This window comes from Pan paniscus, chromosome 6 (assembly GCF_029289425.2).
Source record: "Pan paniscus chromosome 6, NHGRI_mPanPan1-v2.0_pri, whole genome shotgun sequence".
NCBI lineage: Eukaryota > Metazoa > Chordata > Mammalia > Primates > Hominidae > Pan > Pan paniscus.
Window position 1 is genome coordinate 139,866,611 of NC_073255.2, and position 20,624 is coordinate 139,887,234.

The 20,624-nt window shown below is 39.0% G+C and overlaps 1 protein-coding gene across 2 annotated transcripts in view; it reads right to left on the reverse strand.

The window, feature by feature from the left end:
- FBXL13 (F-box and leucine rich repeat protein 13) overlaps nt 1-20,624 on the reverse strand; it is a 263,877-nt gene that overhangs the window by 213,112 nt on the left and 30,141 nt on the right. For both annotated transcript variants that reach the window (XM_008963814.5, XM_008963808.7), the window contains exons 4-7: nt 5,223-5,290; nt 4,476-4,624; nt 3,332-3,441; nt 947-1,114 (exon numbers count right to left, since the gene is read on the reverse strand). In XM_008963814.5, the coding sequence (XP_008962062.1) occupies nt 947-1,114; nt 3,332-3,441; nt 4,476-4,624; nt 5,223-5,290 (495 nt within the window). The remainder of the gene's footprint in view (nt 1-946; nt 1,115-3,331; nt 3,442-4,475; nt 4,625-5,222; nt 5,291-20,624) is intronic.

A 20,624-nucleotide genomic window follows, 5' to 3' on the forward strand; every position in this document is an offset into this window, starting at 1 on the left:
CAATTTACCTACATATAACAAACCTTCCCACGTACTCCCTCAACCTAAAATAAAAGTTAAAAAGAGAGAGAGAGAGAAATAATTAGGGCAAGGATGACAGACTTTATTACATAAAGCTTTAAAATTTCTGTCATCAGCCGGGTGTGGTGGTTCATGCCTGTAATCCCAGCACTTTGGCAGGCCAAGGTGGGTGGATCACCTGAGGTCAGGAGTTTAAGACCAGCCTGACCAATATGGTGAAACCCCATCTCTACTAAAAATACAAAAAATTAGCTGGGCGTAGTGGTGGGCACCTGTAATCCCAGCTACCTGGAGGCTGAGGCTGGAGAATCGCTTGAACCCAGGAGGCGGAGGTTGCAATGAGCTGAGATTGCACCATTGCACTTCCAGCCTGGGCAACAAGAGCGAAACTCCATCTCAAAAAAAAAAAAAAAAAAATTCTGTCACCAGAAGACTTCACAAGCAAAACTGAAAGCAAACATCAAGTGTGGGGGAAAAAAATCTCCAAATATATTCCAAAGGGCTAATATTGCCAATATAAAGAGCTACTACAAACCAGTAAGAAAATTATAGGAATTACAATGTAAAAACAGACAAGATAGGAGCAGGTAATTTGTAAAGGAAGAAATAATGGGCAAAAATATCCTTATTCTAACTGAATGCAATACATCAAGAGTAGGATTATAGTGTATACATACATATATATATGTGTGTGTGTATATATATATATATATATATATATATTTTTTTTTTTTTTTTTTGAGATGGAGTTTTGCTATTGTCGCCCAGGCTGGAGTGCAATGGTGTGATCTCAGCTCACTGCAACCTCTGCCTCCTGGGTTCAAGCAATTCTCCTGTCTCAGCCTCCCAAGTAGCTGGGATTACAGGCATGCACCACCACACTTGGCAGATTATAGTATATAATGTATACTGAATTCATACAAACCTGTAATATTGCTCTTTCAGGTAACAGTGAAATGTCACATTTTAGAGTCTCATCTACAAGAGAGACTTCAGAAGAACTTCGTTCAGGAAAATTGGATTCTTCTGCAGCAGCTCTTTTGAGTATTAACCTATTTTTCCATTTTTTCAATTGAAGTTCATGTTTTAATATCTGCAATGAAAATAATTTTAAAATTCCATGGAATTGCTGTAACGGTCAAGAGAGATGACAGACACAAAGCACAGTGCTTGACACAAGAATAGGACCAATTAAACATTATTTATGATCGTCATCATTACTACATAAACTATAATTTTTCATAAGCATGTTTAATGTTCTCTAAACCACCGAAGTATTACAGATCATTTCCATTAGTTGTCATAAAACACTGGCACAGGCAGCCATCTTGAAATGCTGATCTAGTCTCCTCTTTCACAGATGAGGAAGTGAGGACCACAAAGTCAAGGCTCTGGCAATGATAAAACTGGTAATTGGTGCATGGAGTGAAGGTGATTAACATACAGATAACAAAAAAGGGAAGTCAGAAGTAATGTATTTGGGAAATTGCCAAATTTATTGTCACAGGAAGTCCCCATTTTAACTTTTGATACACTTCTGAAAACTGTGTAATAAATAAAGGTAGTATTTCAGTCATAAACATATACACAATATTGGCATAATATATATTGATGTAATATATATATGTGTATGTGTGTGTGTATGTATGTATGTGTGTGTGTATATACACACACATATTAGAGCCTGAGGAAGAACACATGTGGAGCGCTTGACACACAGGTGTTCCCTGCCTCTGCTCCCAGCATACACTTGCCATCCTCACTCCCTTTAAGTGAATGTAGAATGATTGTTAGGTCAATAAATCATATATCTAGAAAAAAAGTTCTCTAAACACACAATTAACTATATAATATATATAATATACGTATATCTTAATGATATTATAGTATATATAGCATAAATTATATATATTAATATATATCAACCACTGTGTGCAAAACATTATGCTCAGCATATGGACAATACTAAGAGAACAATACTGCCTGCTCTCAGGGATTTTTTGTTTGTTTGTTTTTTGAGAAGGAATTTCGCTTTTGTCGCCCAGGCTGGAGTGCAGTGGCGTGATCTCGGCTCACTGCATCCTCCACCTCAAGGGTTCAAGAGATTCTCCTGACTCAGCCTCCCAAGTAGCTGGGATTACAGGGGCCCACCACCACGCCTGGCTAATTTTTATACTCAGGGATGTTTAGCTGAAGGGGGTGTATAAGGGGGGACTGGACATGTACAGTTACCTATTTCACTATTAGACAATCAGTGATCAGGCATAGAGGGCAGTTATCAAAACACTAGCTTAACATACAGACTGGTGGAAAGCAGTGAATGAGCAGACTAACATAGTGTTAGGTACCCAAAGTAGAGCTGTTTCACTGGTAACATTGAAAAGGTAGTTTGCAAAAGGCAAAGCCTAGAGGACAGCCTGCAAGACCACCAGCTCAAAACCTATAGATTATAAACTTCTAGAGAGCATCTCAAGTAATCTCTGAGATGCTTAAAGCTCAGCACAGGCTCTAGCATTGTTTTAAGCATATGTAAGTAATAAATCTCCTCATACTCTTTTGCTGCGTGTGTGCTATTGTCAGTCTCAACATCTGAACCAAATTTAGGTGAGTAGAGGCATTGATCCATGGGGCAACCACAAAAGAAGGGGATTTAACTTCACCCCACATTCTCTTTCCTATCTACCCTTACTTTATATTTCAAAGAATATTAATAAAATATCTCCTACTAAATAATGTAACTACAGAAAAAAAAATCCAGCATGTTTCTACATCTGATCATAGTGTTACTTTGAGCATACTAAACCAATATTAAGTAATGATATACTAATAGCTGAAGTAAATTTTAAATTATTAAGTTAAAGAACAAGAATCCCGGCCAGACGCGGTGGCTCACGCCTGTAATCCCAGCACTTCAGGAGGCCGAGGCGGGCAGATCACCTGAGGTCAGGAGTTCAAGACCAGCCTAGCCAACATGGTGAAACCCCATCTCTACTAAAAATACAAAAAAATTAGCTGGGTGTGGTGGCAGGCACCTGTAATTCCAGCTACTCAGGAGGCTGAGGCAGGAGAAATGCTTGAACCTGGGAGGCAGAGGTTGCAGTGAGCCGAGATCACACCATTGCACTCCAGCCTGGACAACAAGAGCAAAACTCTGTCCCAAAAAAATAAAAATAAAAAAAAACAAGAATCCCAACAAAAGTAGATAATATTCAGGATTTTAGTATTTTCCACACACGGCATTATTATTTGAGGCAACATGAATATAACTGAAAAATTCGGATTCTTAAAAAATTGTTTCAATATACAATACCAGCTCATCTTCTTTCTTTTTACTCTTATGTCTTGCTGTATTCCGCCATTTTGTTAGGATAATGGTTAGCTTGTGACAATAGATGATCTGTTGTATCCGCAATAGCATATCTGAAGGAAATTTACTAGATTACTGTATATATTAATAGTTATAGCTGTTTTCAAAAAACACAAAGTGATTTAATAGTCTATCATGTTTATGAGACAATGTCGCATCCGATCGTTTTTGTTTGGTCTTATTTACACTTGAAATTAATTACTTTTGATAGCATTAGTACTCTCGAGACTTTACTAACTGGGAAACATCACCTTTGCCCTTAGAAATTAAGATGTAAAACTGCAATAGAAATGTCAAGACATGTATCATTTCTTTTTTTTAAACAAGGTTGTTCTTTGTAAAACCAGAACTTCTAAACTTTTTCATAAGAAATACAGTCATAAGGTAGCATTTAGATCCAATGCCTTTGAATTTAATTTTATGTCCTGTGATTAACCAGTTCCTAACCCTTCGTTACACTAATGTTAAAATTTTCGGAGGGTCCACTCTAACTGAGGTACCAACCAAAGCCAGCCAAAAAGAAATGATTCTCTGGTTTGCAACAGTCATAAACAAGTTGTTATCAGGAGAGCTGCAAAAAAATCTAACTGGAAGACAAGAGCTCTTGGAGGTTATACTGAGTGAGCATGGATCACATGAATGTACCACCCACCCACTCAGTATAACCCCCAAGGTCTTAAGAGAAGATAATTTTTAAGTTTCATCATATATACATTAAATATAATATTTGTAAAAAGCATAAACCTCTTTACAAAAATAGTCAATTTTGGTACCTGTCCATACTATTTGGAACCCATCCAGCTCTCTATTATGTAGAAAAGCTCATAGTAGATTCTATTTATATTCATGTATACATACACACAAATGCACACAAGATTTGATTTTAAATGTTTTCTATTAAAATAAAATCCTTTGAGACAAATCTCCTTAAGTATTTTTAAATTAGCAGCTCTACCTTCATTTCATGACAATTGTCTAGACATAAAACGATAGGTTCTCTAAGTATATAAAGTATGCTTAACTGTTAGTTTTTTTATTATTTCAATAAATGGATACAAAAAGTAATTGCTACTATGTAAGAATTTACTTTTAATTTTTTCTTTCTGGTCTTCCATATAAGAGTGCCAGTGATGAAATACAGATTTTTGAAGTCTGAAATTGTAGCATGTCACTGCTCTGTTCATTTTTTCAGCCAGGACGACATTTTCATTTGTATGAGCTATGTCTCTCCAAGTGCTGCAGGCAGAAGACATTTTTTAAAAAATAATATTTTGATATTAGGGCAATATATCATTAAATAAATTAAGGAGAACAAAGAATGTTATCTCCTTTATGGCCTCAAAAACCACAACATAGAAAGAAACTTCTACAACTTGGGTATGACCTGAAGAATTCCTAAGAGTTATAGAGAAAAATGGAGATTATATGAGTCATATTTCTTTTTAGATAAAATAAAGAAATCATGGGATAAAATCATGTTGTCATAATTCCAATTTACCAAAAGAACCACCTAATGATGTCTTTTTTTAAAAGGAATCTAAATTCCACAACATATTTGGCTCCAAGGGTTTCAGATAAGTGGACTGTGAAACTATATTTTAATTTTAAAGTTTTATTTTTTAAGAAAAGATAATTATACCTTAAAGAAGTAAAATACATATTTTAACTAAGTAAAAGCTGATTAAATATAAAAGAAATATATAATACAAAATGGTAGAAACATGATTAAACAGATAAAATCAGCACAACTGGCCAAAAGTGAATTTTTCTTTGCACGGAGAATATCAAGAATAAAAACTCAAAGAGGAAGAAATTGTAAAAATCACATTCTTACCAAAAATGAGTCTTTACTAAATGTCCAGTATAAAAGCTACAGGCTTTTATCATCAATTCCGGAGTCATCTAAAGTAAATAAATAATTGAAATAACAAATATTAGAAATAAATGGAATGCACAGACTACCTCTGCAAGATACTCAAGAAAAAGAGAGCAATGGATGCCAAGAGGGAAGGGAATTGGGCAGTTGGAGACAGGAATGGGCTGAAAGAACTATATACTATTTATGTTTTGGAATTTTGTGTATGTCTATAAGCTATTTTTTTAAGTTAAAATAACAGCTTAATATATTTTCCCATTATATCTCACTTAGTTTGAAGAGTTAAGAATCATGGCATTGTTATGATAAGCTATATTTATAATAGTATAGAATTGCAGTTCTGCTGTTCACTATTAAAACAGAATGATTTTCTGAATCATTCTGAATCAAACAGAATGATTTTTTCAAGGATATAAACTGAGATTCTCTTTTCAACATAGAGGAATTCCTCATTTACCAAGCAGGAATAGGAAAACCACATAAATGAGAAGTCTAAACTGTGGAATATGCTTAAAGAGATGCAAATTTATCACTTACAACTATTCACAATAACGTGGCAACAGCTAACTGAAATCATCTATACCTTCTGTGCATTCTTTAATAAGTAAAGATATTATTATATTAACATAAGTATTATATGCACATGGCTACTGTTAAGTGTTAATGGTGTTTTCCTCTTATTTTGTTGCCCCTTTGCTTACTATATAGATATACAAACATATGGTCACATCTATTTGGTGTATAGGTAAGTTTGGTTCAAATCTATACCAACAGCCAGGAATTCTGAATTCTACTTTTCTAAGGCAAATGTTTTCTCCTTTGCACATTGCTGTAAATACTTTGTTATATTAACAGATATGGCATACACATGTTCATTATAGATTTATTTTAGGCATACAAGAAAGGCCCATAGGACCCGACATGTGAAAATCCTCACTTTTGATGGAGATTAAATGCAAATTATGCCTACAGTGAGGGACAACATAAATGATTCAAGTCATTCTTCACTAAATTCAGATTTTTATAGAAGAAAGGAATCCAGATGAGTAAAGGAGTATTGAGGATATTACAGCAGGCAGAATAAAAACCAAGAAGGGGATGAGGTGGCAGAGGCAGACAAATTTCATTAACATTACAATTTTTCAGTACTGTTGTAGGTCCCTAAATTTCATGAGCTTGATTCTTTTCAGATGATATTACCTGAAAAGTCCTAAATAAATAACTACAGTAAATGATATGTCATAAAAATATGAGCATATTATATGACCAAATGAATGTAGTTCAAAACATTATAGTAATAATGATTTTGAAAAGAATTATTAAAATTCAGCAAATACCATTTGAACTCAAGTTTCCTTTTCTGATGATCAACTCTTTAAAACAGCATAAAAGCATTTTCTATTCTATTATTGAAAGAAGTAATTTAAATCCTCATTAATTCATGATTTATAATACACCAGAATTTTTGTTGTTCTAATATTCATTTTTTAAGAGTTTCTCTTCATAAATTTTTATTTTAACTTTACATTTATTGTTCTCTCAGTTTGCAAGGGAGGGAGGGAGCGAGGGAGCGAGGGAGGGGAAAGGAAGGAAAGAGAGAAAGAAACAATTAAACTCACGATTTTTCCTTATTATTATTATCGGTATATTCTTTTCTTCACAGGGAAAAGCAAGTTTAAGAGAGCATCTCCAAGGGACTAATGTGCAAGAGGACTCCAGCCCAGTAATGCCCCATTCCCCACTTAGGGGTGGGCATGTGTTGACTTCACTGCAGCTCCAAGGAATCTCTGGCCAATCCAATCACTGGGCACATGTCTGGACCACTTAGTCACATGGCTTCACTTCCTCCATTTATGTTTCCACCATCCACACTCCAGCCAATGGCTTCCCACCCTTCATAGTCGCTGCATATTGTTTAACTGCTTCTGACTGAAAAATATTCTTCCTCTCACCTTTTAATTCCAGCTGGCAGTGTTCTGCACAGAGTAGGAGCTCAACAAATATATATGTATTGATCCATCAACAGAATTAGAAAACTGCTTAGATGCAAGCCAATTCTCCGCCATCTGACTACCACAAATGGAGGGCAAAGGATTCTGGTAACAACTTTGTGGGCAAGTCAGTGGATAAACAGCAAGTTAGTGCTGGCTACAGATGGCCTCAGAGTACCCTCACATAACACTCACACCACTAGTGCTGCTGTCCCCAGACACCCGTAGTTATAAACAAAGTGAGGGAGGAATGGACAGTGCATCACAATACGATTTCTAAGAGTCCAGGTACACTGAAAGGTTAATTTCTAGTCTGGAAATAAAAGAAAAAATTCTACCATAAGAGATGATTTTTAAAGTTAAAGAGTGGGAATGTGTACATAAATAATGAATTTGTTGCGAAAGATTTTTCATAGTATTAAGTTAGGGTTTAACACTACTTTTTTAGGCCAGTGGCCTACAAGAAGCCAGTTGGAATCAGCTGCAAAACTTGTAAGCTACCCAAGCTCACTTCCCAAGATTCCTTAGCCCTCCACTCTTACCCTCTCTAGGAATTACTGCTGTGATTAGTCACTATTATGACTGAGAGTATGTCTTATTCCTCATGTACACTGGGGACAGAAGAATGTTAAGTCCCAAATTTTAAGCTGAGTTCCAGCAGCATACAATAGCACACACACTAGTTTCAAGGAAACATGTTTTTATAGATTAGGAGAGAAAAAGAAGTGAAATATAAAACTGATTTCTTTTTGAAAAGATATTATATGTAGCATGATTACAACCCAGTCCTAAAAAAATAGCTTATAAAAAAATTTCATTCCTCTGCCAGGGTTGGAGGAAAATAAGATTTAAAATTTCAAACTTACAGAGAAATAAAATAAACACCTAATACCCACAATCCATGTTTAACATTGTCAACATTCTGCCATACTTGCTTTTTCTATTTTAAAGTATATAAATTAAGACATCATGACATTTCATCCCCCAAATCTCATAATATCCATCTCTTAAAAAATGAGTACATTTTCTTTGCAACCACAATTCCATTATCCTGCCTTAGACACTTAATAGTAATTGCTTAATATCATTGTACCCATGCCATAGCCAACTCTCTGGAATTGGCCTCCAAATGTCTTACACGGTTTGTTCAAACTAGAATCCAGACAAGGACCATATATTTGCATTGCAAACTCAGTTGATGCGAGGATTTCAATAGCTACAGAAAAAAAGTTTTAGTTTTTCCTTCTCCTTTTCTATATTTTCAACATTTAATGAGTATGAGGTGTGGAGGTGGGATAACATTGGCCTAAATCTAATGGATTCTGTTACCTGGGCCTGCCTAATATTACATTCTAAAAGTCAGCCAGGCATGGTGGCTCACACTTGCAATCCCAAAACTTTGGATGGCTGAGGTGGGAGGATCCCTCGAGCTCACGACTTAAAGAGTAGCCTCGGCAACATAGTGAGACCTTGTCTCTGCTAAAAATAAAAAATTAGCTGGGTGTGGTGGCATGCACCCATAGTACCAGCAACTTGGGAGGTTGAGGTGGGAGAATCACTGGAGCTCAGATAGAGGCTGCAGTGAGCAAGCTATGATTGTGCCACTGCACTCCAGCCTGGGCAACAGAGTGAGACTCTCTTTCTCTGTCTGTCTGTCTCTGTCTCTCTCTCTCCATTCCCCCATACACACACACACACACACACTCACACACACAGAGTTCTAAAAGTCAATTTAAATATTTTTGACAGACAAGAGACTAAGAAAGGTTTTTTTGTTTGTTTTTTGTTTTTGTTTTTTTTTCTTTTCCTATCCTCTGAAAGAAAGACAAGAATGGGGATAGGGGTGGGGAGCCACATGTCATCTGTCTCTGCCACCTGAATCAGGGGTCTGAGTCTTAGGGAAGAATGAACTGCAGGCAGAATCCAAAAGAACTGCTCCTATGAGGCACACAACACTATTTGTGCAATACAAAGTGAAGGAAAGGCATTGTGTCCAGAATTGGTGGGTTCTTGGTCTCACTGACTTCAAGAATCAAGCCGCGGACCTTCGCGGTGAGTGTTACAGTTCTTAAAGGCGGCGTGTCTGGAGTTTGTTCCTTCTGATGTTCGGATGTGTTCGGAGTTTCTTCCTTCTGGTGGATTCGTGGTCTCGCTGGCTCAAGAATGCAGCTGCGGACCTTCCCGATGAGTGTTATAGCTCTTAAGGCAGCGCGTCTGGAGTTGTTCGTTCCTCCTGGTGGGTTTGTGGTCTTGTTGGCTTCAGGAGTGAAGCTGCAGACCTTCACGGTGAGTGTTACAGCTCATAAAGGCAATGTGGACCCAAAGAGTGAGCAGCAGCAAGATTTATTGCAAAGAGTGAAAGAACAAAGCTTCCACAGTGTGGAAGGGGACCCCAGCGGGCTGCCAATGCTGGCTCGGGCAGCCTGCTTTTATTCTCTTATCTGGCCCCACCCACATCCTGCTGATCGGTAGAGCCGAGTGGTCTGTTTTGACAGGGTGCTGATTGGTGTGTTTACAATCCCTGAGCTAGACACAAAGGTTCTCCACATCCCCACCAGATTAGCTAGATACAGAGTGTCGACACAAAGGTTCTCCAAGTCCCCACCAGAGTATCTAGATACAGAGTGTCGATTGGTGCATTCACAAACCCTGAGCTAGACACAGGGTGCTGATTGGTGTGTTTACAAACCTTGAGCTAGAGACAGAGTGCTGATTGGTGTATTTACAATCCCTTAGCTAGACATAAAGGTTCTCCAAGTTCCCACTAGACTCAGGAGACCAGCTGGCTTCACCCAGTGGATCTCGCACTGGGGCTGCAGGTGGAGCTGCCTGCCAGTCCTGCGCCGTGTGCCCACACTCCTCAGCCATTGGGTGGTCGATGGGACTGCGCACCGTGGAGCGGGGGGCGGCGCTTGTAGGGGAGGCTAGGGCGGCACAGGAGCCCACGGACGGTGTGGGGGAGGCTCAGGCATGGCGGACTGCAGGTCCTGAGCCCTGCCCCACGGGAAGGCAGCTAAAGCCCGGCGAGAAATTGAGCACAGCAGCTGCTGGCCCAGGTGCTAAGCCCCGCACTGCCCAGGGCCGGTGGGGCCGGCTGGCCACTCTGAGTGCAGGGTCCACTGAGCCCACGCCCACCCGGAACTCGCGCTGGCCCGCAAGCACAGTGGGCAGCCCAGTTCCCACCCACGCCTTTCCCTCCACACCTCTTCGCAAGCTGAGGGAGCTGGTTCCGGCTTTGGCCAGCCCAGAAACGGGCTCCCACAGTGCAGCGGCAGGCCGAAAGGCTCCTAAAGTGCCACCAAAGTGGGAGCCCAGGCAGAGGAGGCGCCGAGAGTGAACGAGGGCTGCGAGGGCTGCCAGCACGCTGTCACCTCTCAGCATGTCCCCCACTACTGTACAGCACACAGAGCACAAGGCCATCAAATTTAATGTGACTTTAAATTTTGCAAACTTAAACTAATGTGATACAAAATATATTACAAAAGTCTTACATTATGCCAGTTTTTGAAAAAACACAATCTTTCAAATTAAAATTTTACTGAGAGGTATTTCCTTTCAAAGCTGGTGGGAAAACGAATTAAAAGTTTAAGTATTGTCACAAAGTGGTACTATTTTGGCAGGTAAACAAATGCGGCTTTAGTCCTGAAGTATGAGTTTGAGTTATTAGCAGTCTTCAGAAAAATACGGCATCTTGTGAAAAGTGTGACCAACCAGTGTGGTCTGAGTAAAGTTGGCAGGCAGGGGAAAGGAAGAGTATTTGGCACTTAAGGATTGCAGGTGTACAGCCTGGAACACCAGCTCTGGCAGACATTGGGGCTCTTAGGAAGACCAGGTTGGCAGTTCTAGGGTTCCCCTTCAGATGGCCTCACAGGTTCCAGACAGACACTAGGAGGAATTCTTGAATTTACATGGGATAGCTTTGGGATTCCCAGACACAAATGGGTAGAACTTGAAGAGGAAACTGACCTCTTGTGTTATGAAGACAGGAGCTAGAGGCAGTGAAATCTGGGATATTCCTATTAACACTGCTCTACTAATATCCCAGGTTGGTGAGACCTGGGGAAGTGTTGTAGTAAATGAAAAAATAATGAAATACTATTACAAATTACTGTTGACTTAACAGATACCAAATTTATGGCTCTTTAATATAAGTAGTAATTGATCCCATTAATTTTTAATTTTGTAAGATATCCATTTACTATATGTAAAAAAATGCATTTAAACAACAGCTATAGAAAAAAAGTTTCAGTTCTATAAAATACTTAAAGTATCTAGTAAAGTATTAAGAATCTGGTAAGAACCAAATGTAAAATAAATGTAAATCATTAACTTTATATTATAATTTTTAGCTTCCAGCATATTGTAATATTATTTTTCTTCTGGCAGGCAATTCCCTTTTTTGCTCAGTTAACCTGTGAATCAAAAGATTATATATGAAATTGTCTTAACATAATTCACCATATTATAAAGTACCATGCCTTTACTTCATTAATGAGCTTCATTTATATCCCACATAGTATCATTCTAGAATAGGGGTCTCCAACCCCCAGGCCACAGACTGGTACAGGTCCATGGCCTGTTAGGAACTAGGCCACACAGCAGGCGGTGAGCAGTGGGCAAGCGAGCATTACCTCCTGAGCTCCACCTCATCAGCCGCAGCATTAGATTCTCATGGGAGCACGAACCCCACTGTGAACTGTGCATGCAAAGGATCTAGGTTGTGCATTCCTTATGAGAATCTAACTAATGCCTGATGATCTGAGGTACAACAGTTTCATCCTTAAATCACCCCCACCACCCCACCACAGTCCATGGAAAAAATTTCTTCCACAAAACCAGTCTCTGGTACCACAAAGGTTGGTGACCACTGTTCTAGAATAATAATAGCAAAACAGAATGGGATTATAAATATGTGTTGAATGGATATGCCTAATTTAAATCCCTCCCAACTCAGATTTTTTTTTTATTTTTCAAAAGCCCTACAAGTTAATAACAATAGCAAAAAGAAGCCATGTCTTTAATACAGAGAGAACATATCTTTATATATAGCAGCACGGCATGGTATGAAGTGTTGAATTTTTCATGATGAGTCATTTTTCTTATTTCTTGATCTTCTGCAAATTACTGATTTATTTATTTATTTATTTTTGAGACAGAGTCTCAATCTGTCACCCAGACTGGAGCACGATCTTGGCTCACTGCAATCTCCACTCCCCGGTTCAAGCGATTCTCGTGCCTTAGTCTCCTCAGTAACTGGGATTACAGGTGTGCACCACCACACCTAGCTAATTTTTGTATTTTTAGTAGAAATGGGGTTTCACCATGTTGCCCAGGCTGCTCTTGAACTCCTGGTCTCAAGTGATCTGCCCACTTCGGCCTCCCAAAGTGTTGGGGTTACAGGCACAAGCCACAGTGCCTGGCCCAAAAGAGTCTTTAATACCTAAAGGGCTTTTGTGCCTGGACAGAAACGCTCACTAACATTTGTACTTTAATGCTTTTTACCAATAAACACATATTTAAATAAATACAATTTTGGAAACTCAATGTTTCTTAAAAATGTTCATGTTTGTTACCAACTTCATTAAGTAAAGTCCCTGAAATAATTTAAACTACAATTACAATTTACAAAGCCATTCCTTAGAACACCTAAAATGCCATAAGTAGCAGACAGAATATACATAAATATCACATCATTATTATATGTTACACTTAAACTTATCCTAAACAACATGAATCTAGTTCATATCTTCATTACTTCCACACTTTAATGTTTTACTCCTTCCTGATTACAGTAATGTTTATTTTGATGCCTTATCAGATAACAGTAATGTACTCAGTTTCAAAAGAAATGAAATACCTTTGCAGAGCCAACAAGGATACAGGATCAACCAACTGATTATCAACCAACTGATTCTTGTTTGGGGCACAGGCACTGTCTGCCTCTCCCAGATGATTAAAACTCCAGCCCCTAAGGGTCTTAAGATTAAGTTTCCTTTCCACAGTTAAACTTTGTTCATCAGTAAGACTTTTCAAATCCATATCTTTCATTTACATTTTAGGGTTTTTTTACATGATGCTCCTCTGTGATAGCATTATTTTAAAATATTTTGTATTTTATTTTATTATTTTAAAAGACACAGTGGGTCACGCCTGTAATCCTAGCACTTTGGGAGGCTGAGGTAGGAAGATCTCTTGAGGCCAGGAGTTTGAGACCAGCTGGGGCAACACAGTGAGACTCTGTCTGTACCAAAGGAAAAAAAAAATTAGCCAGGTGTGGTAGCTCACATCTAGTAGTCCCAGCTACTCAGGAGGCAGAGGCAGGAGGATTGTTTGAGCTCAGGAATTCAAGGTTACAATGAACTTTGATCATGCCACTGCACTCCAGCAAGAGTGACAGAGTGAGACCCTGTCTGTAAAAGAATATTTTTGGGCATGCTTCCAAGATGGCCGAATAGAAACAGCTCTGGTCTGCAGCTCCCAGCGAGATCCACGCAGAAGACAGATGATTTCTGCATTTCCAGCTGAGGTATCTGGTGCATCTCACTGGGACTGGTTGGACAGTGGGTGCAGCCCACAGAGGGCGAGCTGAAGCAGGGTAGGGCATCGCCTCACCCAGGAAGTGCAAGGGGTCAGGGGATTTCCCTTTCCAAGCCAAGGGAAGCCATGACAGACTGTACCTGGGAAAATGGTACACGCCTGACCAAATACTGAACTTTTCCCACAGTCTTGGCAACCTGCAGACCAGGAGATAACCTCCCTCCCATGCCTGGCTCTGTGAGTCCCACACCCATGGAGCCTTACTGCTAGCGCAGCAGTCTGAGATCGACCTGCGACACTGCAGATTGGCGGGGGGAGGGGCATCTGCCATTGCTGAGGCTTGAGTAGCTCACAGTGTAAACAAAGAGGCCAGGAAGCACAAACTGGGCGGAGCCCACCGCAGCTCGGCAAGGCCTACTGCCTCTATAGATTCCACCTCTGGGGACAGGGCATAGTAGAACAAAAGGCAGCAGACAGCTTCTGCAGACTTAAACGTCCCTGTCTGACAGCTCTGAAGAGAGCAGTGATTCTCTCAGCATGGCATTCAAGCTCTGAGAATGGACAGACTGCCTCCTCAAGCAGGTCCCTGACCCCCATGTAGCCTGACTGGGAAACATCTCCCAGTAGGGGCTGATAGACACCTCAAACAGGCGGGTGTCCCTCTGGGACGAAGCTTCCAGAGGAAGGATCAAGCAGCAATATTTGCTGTTCTGCAGCCTCCACTGGTGATACATAGGCAAACAGGGTCTGGAGTGGACCTCCAGCAAACTCCAACAGACTGGCAGCTCAGGGGTCTGACTGTTAAAGGAAAACTAACAAACAGAAAGGAATATCATGAACATCAACAAAAATGACACCCACACCAAAACCCCATCTGTAGGTCACCAACATCAAAGACCAAAGGTAGATAAAACCACAAAGATGGGGAGAAACCAGAGCAGAAAAGCTGAAAATTCCAAAAGACACAGGGCCTATTCTCTTCCAAAGGATCGCAGCTCCTCACCAGCAAGGGGACAAAACTGGATGGAGAATGAGTTTGACAAGTTGACAGAAGTAGGCTTCAGAAGGTGGGTAATAACAAACTTCTCTGAGCTAAAGGAGCATGTTCTAACCCATCCCAAGGAAGCTAAAAATCTTGAAAAAAGATTAGATGAATGGCTAACTAGAATGAATAGTGTAGAGAAGACCTTAAATGACCTGATGGAGCTGAAAACCACGGCGTGAGAACTTCATGATGCATGCATAAGCTTCAATAGCTGATTCCATGAAGTGGAAGAAAGGATATCAGTGATTGAAGATCAAATTAATGAAATAAAGCAAGAAGACAAGATTAGAGAAAAAAGAGTGAAAAGAAATGAACAAAGCCTCCAAGAAATATGGGACTAGGTGAAAAGACCAAATAAATATACATTTGATTGGTGTACTGGAAAGTGACAGGGAGAATGCAATCAAGTTAGAAAACACTCTTCAGGATATTATCCAGGAAAACTTCCCTAACCTAGCAAGGCAGGCCAACATTCAAATTCAGGAAACACAGACACCAACACAAAGATATGCCTTGAGAAGAGCAACTCCAAGACACATAATTGTCAGATTCACCAAGGTTGAAATGAGGGAAAAAATGTTAAGGGCAGCCAGAGAGAAAGATTGGGTTACCCACAAAGGGAAGCACATCAGACTAACAGTGGATCTCTTGGCGGAAACCTTACAAGCCAGAAGAGAGTGGGGGCCAATATTCAACATTCTTAAAGAAAAGAATTTTCAACCCAGAATCTCATATCCAGTCAAACTAAGTTTCATAAGTGAAGGAGAAATAAAATCCTTTACAGACAAGTAAATGCTGAGAGATTTTGTCACCACCAGGCCTGCATTACAAGAGCTCCTGGTGGAAGCACTAAACATGGAAAGGAACAACCAGTACCAGCCACTGTAAAAACATCCCAAATGGTAAAGACCATCGATGCTATGAAGAAACTGCATCAATTAACAGGCAAAATAACCAGCTAATATAATAACAGGATCAAATTCAAACATAACAATATTAACTTTAAATGTAAATGGGCTAAATGCCCCAATTAAAAGACACAAACTGGCATACTGGATAAAGAGTCAAGACCCATCAGTGTGTTGTATTCAGGAGACCCATCTCATGTGCAAAGATGCACATAGGCTCAAAATAAAGGGATGGAGGAATACTTACCAAGCAAATGGAAAGCAAAAAAAAAGCAGGGGTTGCAATCCTAGTCTCTGATAAAACAGACTTTAAACCAACAGAGATCAAAAAGAGACAAAGAAGGCCACTATATATTGGTAAAGGGATCAATTCACCAAGAAGAGCTAACTATCCTAAATATATATGCACCCAATACAGGAGCACCCAGATTCATAAAGCAAGTCCTTAGAGACCTACAAAGAGACTTAGACTCCCACACCATAATAATGGGAGACTTTAACACCCCGCTGTCAACATTAGACAGATCAACAAGACAGAAGGTTAACAAGGATATCCAGGACTTGAACTCAGCTCTGGACCAAGGAGACCTAATAGACATCTAAGAACTCCACACCCCAAATCAACAGAATATACACTCTTCTGAGCATCACGTCGCACTTATTCTAAAATTGACCACATAATTGGTAGTAAAACACTCCTCACCAGATGTAAAAGAACAGAAATCACAAAAAACTGTCTCGCAGACCACAGTGCAATCAAATTAGTACTCAGGATTAATAAACTCATTCAAAACTGTACAACTACATGGAAACTGAACAACCTGCTCCTGAATGACTCCTGGCTAAATAAATAATGAAATTAAGGCAGAAATAAACATGTTCTTTGAAACCAAGGAGAACAAAGACACAATGTACCAGAATCTCTGGGACACATTTAAAGAAGTGTGTAGAGGGAAATTGATAGCACTAAATGCCCACAAGAGAAAGCAGGAAAGATCTAAAATCTACACCCTAACATCACAATTAAAAGAACTAGAGAAGCAAGAGCAAACACATTCAAAAGCTAGCAGAAGGCAAGAAATAACTAAGATTAGAGCAGAACTGAAGGAGAGAGTCACAAAAAACCCTTCGAAAAACCAATGTATCCAGGAGCTGGGTTTTTGAAAAGACCAACAAATTGATAGACCGATAGCAAGACTAATAAAGAAGAAAAGAGAGAAGAATCAAATAGATACAATAAAAAATGATAAAGGGGGTATAACCACCGATCCCACAGAAATACAAACTACCATCAGAGAATACTATAAACACCTCTATGCAAATAAACTAGAAAATCTAGAAGAAATGGACAAATTCCTGGACACATACACCCTCCCAAGACTAAATCAGGAAGAAGTTGAATCTCTGAATAGACCAAAAACAGGTTCTGAAATTGAAGCAATAATAGCCTACCAACCAAAAAAAGACCAGGACCAGACGGATTCACAGACAAATTCCACCAGAAGTACAAACAGGAGCTGGTACCATTCCTTCTGAAATTATTTCAATCAATAGAAAAAGAGAGAATCCTCCCTAACTCTTTTTATGAGGGTAGCATCATCCTGATACAAAAGCCTGATAGAGACAAAACTAAAAAAGAGAATTTTAGGCCAATATCCCTGATGAACATCAATGTGAAAATCCTCAATAAAATACTGGAAAACTGAATCCAGCAGCACATCAAAAAGCTTATCCACCACAATCAAGTTGGCTTCATCCCTGGGATGCAAGGCTGGTTCAACATATGCAAATCAATAAACATAATCCATCACATAAACAGAACCAATGACAAAAACCACATGATTATCTCAATAGATGTAGAAAAGGCCGTTGACAAAATTCAACAGCCCTTCGTGCTAAAAGCTCTCAATAAACTAGGTATTGATGGAACATATCTCAAAATAATAAGAGCTATTTATGACAAACCCACAGCCAATATCCTACTGAATGGGCAAAAACTAGAAGCATTCCCTTTGAAAACTGGCACAAGACAAGGATGCCCTCTCTCAATACTCCTATTCAACATAGTTTTGGAAGTTCTTCTGGCTAGGCAATCAGGCAAGAGAAAGACATAAAGGGTATTCAATTAGGAAAAGAGGAAGTCAAATTGTCTCTTTGCAGATGACATGACTGTATATTTAGAAAAACCCATTGTCTCAGCCCAAAATCTCCTTAAGCTGATAAGCAACTTCAGCAAAGTCTCAGGATACAAAATCAATGTGCAAAAATCACAAGCATTCCTATACACCAATAATAGACAAACAGAGAGCCAAATCATGAGTGAACTCCCATTCACAATTGCTTCAAAGAGAATAAAATACCTAGGAATCCAACTTACAAGGGATGTGAAGGACCTCTTCAAGGAGAACTACAAACTACTGCTCAACACAATAAAAGAGGACACAAACAAATGCAAGAACATTCCATGCTCATGGATAGGAAGAATCAGTATCATGAAAATGGCCATATAACCCAAGGTAATTTATAGATTCAATGCTATCCCCATCAAGCTACCACTGACTTTCTTCACAGAACTGGAAAAAACTACTTTAAAGTTCACATGGAACCAAAAAAGAGCCCGCATAGCCAAGGCAGTCTTAAGCAAAAAGAACAAAGCTGGAGGCATCATGGAGACTTCAAACTATACTACAAGGCTACAGTAACCAAAACAGCATGGTACTGGTACCAAAACAGATATATAGACCAATGGAACAGAATAGAGACCTCAGAAATAACACCACACATCTACAACCATCTGATCTTTGACAAACCTGAGAAAAACAAGCAATGGGGAAAGAGTTCTCTATTGAATAAATTGTGCTGAAAAAACTGGCTAGCCAAGTGTAGAAAGCTGAAACTGGATCCCTTCCTTACACCATATACAAAAATTAACTCAAGATGCATTAAAGACTTAAATGTAAGACCTAACACCATAAAAACCCTAGAAGAAAACCTAAGCAATACCATTCAGGAAATAGGCATGGGCAAAGACTTCATGATTAAAACACCAAAAGCAATGGCAACAAAAGCCAAAATAGACACATGAGATCTAATTAAACTAAAGAGCTTCTGCTCAGCAAAAGAAACTATCATCAGAGTGAACAGGCAACCTGTAGAATGGGAGAGAATCTTTGCAATCTACTCATCTGACAAAGGGCTAATATCCAGAATCTACAAAGAACTTAAACAAATTTACAAGAAAAAAACAAACAACCATATCAAAAAGTGGGCGAAGGATATGAACAGACAATTCTCAAAAGAAGACATTTATGCAGCCAACAAACATATGAAAAAAAGCTCATCATCACTGGTCATCAGAGAAATGCAAATCAAAACCACAATGAGATACCATCTCATGCCCATTAGAATGGAGATCATTAAGAAGTCAGGAAACAACAGATGCTGGAGAGGATGTGGAGAAACAGGAATGCTTTTACACTGTTGGCGGGAGTGTAAATTAGTTCAACCACTGTGGAAGACAGTGTGGTGATTCCTCAAGGATCTAGAACTAGAAATACATACCATTTGACCCAGCAATCCCATTACTGGGTATATACCCAAAGGATTTTAAGTCATGCTACTATAAAGACACATGCACACGTATGTTTATTATGGCACCTCCGTCACCGAGGCCGGAGTCTAATGGCATGATCTCAGCTCACTGCAACCTCAGCCTTCAGGGTCTGGGCAGTTCTCCTGCCTCAGCCTCCCAAGTAGCTGGGATTACAGGTGTGTGCTACCACGCCCAACTAATTTTTTTGCATTTTTAGTAAAGACAGGGTTTCACCATGTTGGCCAGGCTGGTCTTGAACTCCTGACCTCAGGTGATCCACCTGCCTCGGCCTCCCAAAGTGCTGGGATTACAGGTGTGAGCCACTGCACCCAACCTGAATATACACATCTTAAATGCAAAAAGAATTGCATAATCTTCTTAAACTTCATTCAGTAGTCTTTTTGTTAGTGGTTCTATGGTAATGTTATTCGGAAATCATTATATGCACATTGTAGGATACAATTAATACAGAATGATATTAAGATCTCTAGGAGTCAAGATTCATTAAAAGTGGGTCAACCAGATCATGTGTGCCTCCAGATGTGACGCACTAGGAAAAACACAACACCTCTATGCAATATTATTGTCCACACAAAATGTTGGTAGGGGGGAACCTGAATGAAATCAAGCATCTAGATTTAACTACCAGCTTGCATGAAATACGGGAAACAGAGTAAGTAAAATGACACTAGAGGAAGCATTGAGAACCTGGGACATTTTACAAGACAAATTACCCGTTTCCTTCAATAAATAAGTCGCATGGCAGAAAAAAATAAGACAAGGAGAATTCTTGTCCATTACAAGAGATGTTAGATAAATAACAACCAAGTGCAATATGTAGACTCTGTATGGATTCTGATTTGAACACAGCCACATGTAAAAAGACATTTTTGAGACAATCTGGGAAACTAAAATATAGAATATGAATCTGAATATAATCAGGACTAGATGACATTCAGGAATTATTGTTATTTATTCATAAGACAGTGGCACTGTGTTTCTATTCTCTAAAAATATAATTTCCTATTAGAGATGCACACTACAGTATAATATAATTTCTGGGATTTGCTTTCTAATACTCCAGCAAAAATGGAGGAAGAGAGAATAAATTAACAAGATTGGCAAAATGCTGATTATTGTTCAAGTTAGATGATGAGTGATCATTATGGTATTCCTTCTACTTTTGTGTTATATTAAAATGTTTCCATAATAAAAAGATTTTTTAAATTTTATATATGCTTTCTCTTGTAGTTAGAAGGCCCATCTGGAGATTTCATTTCCTAAGAA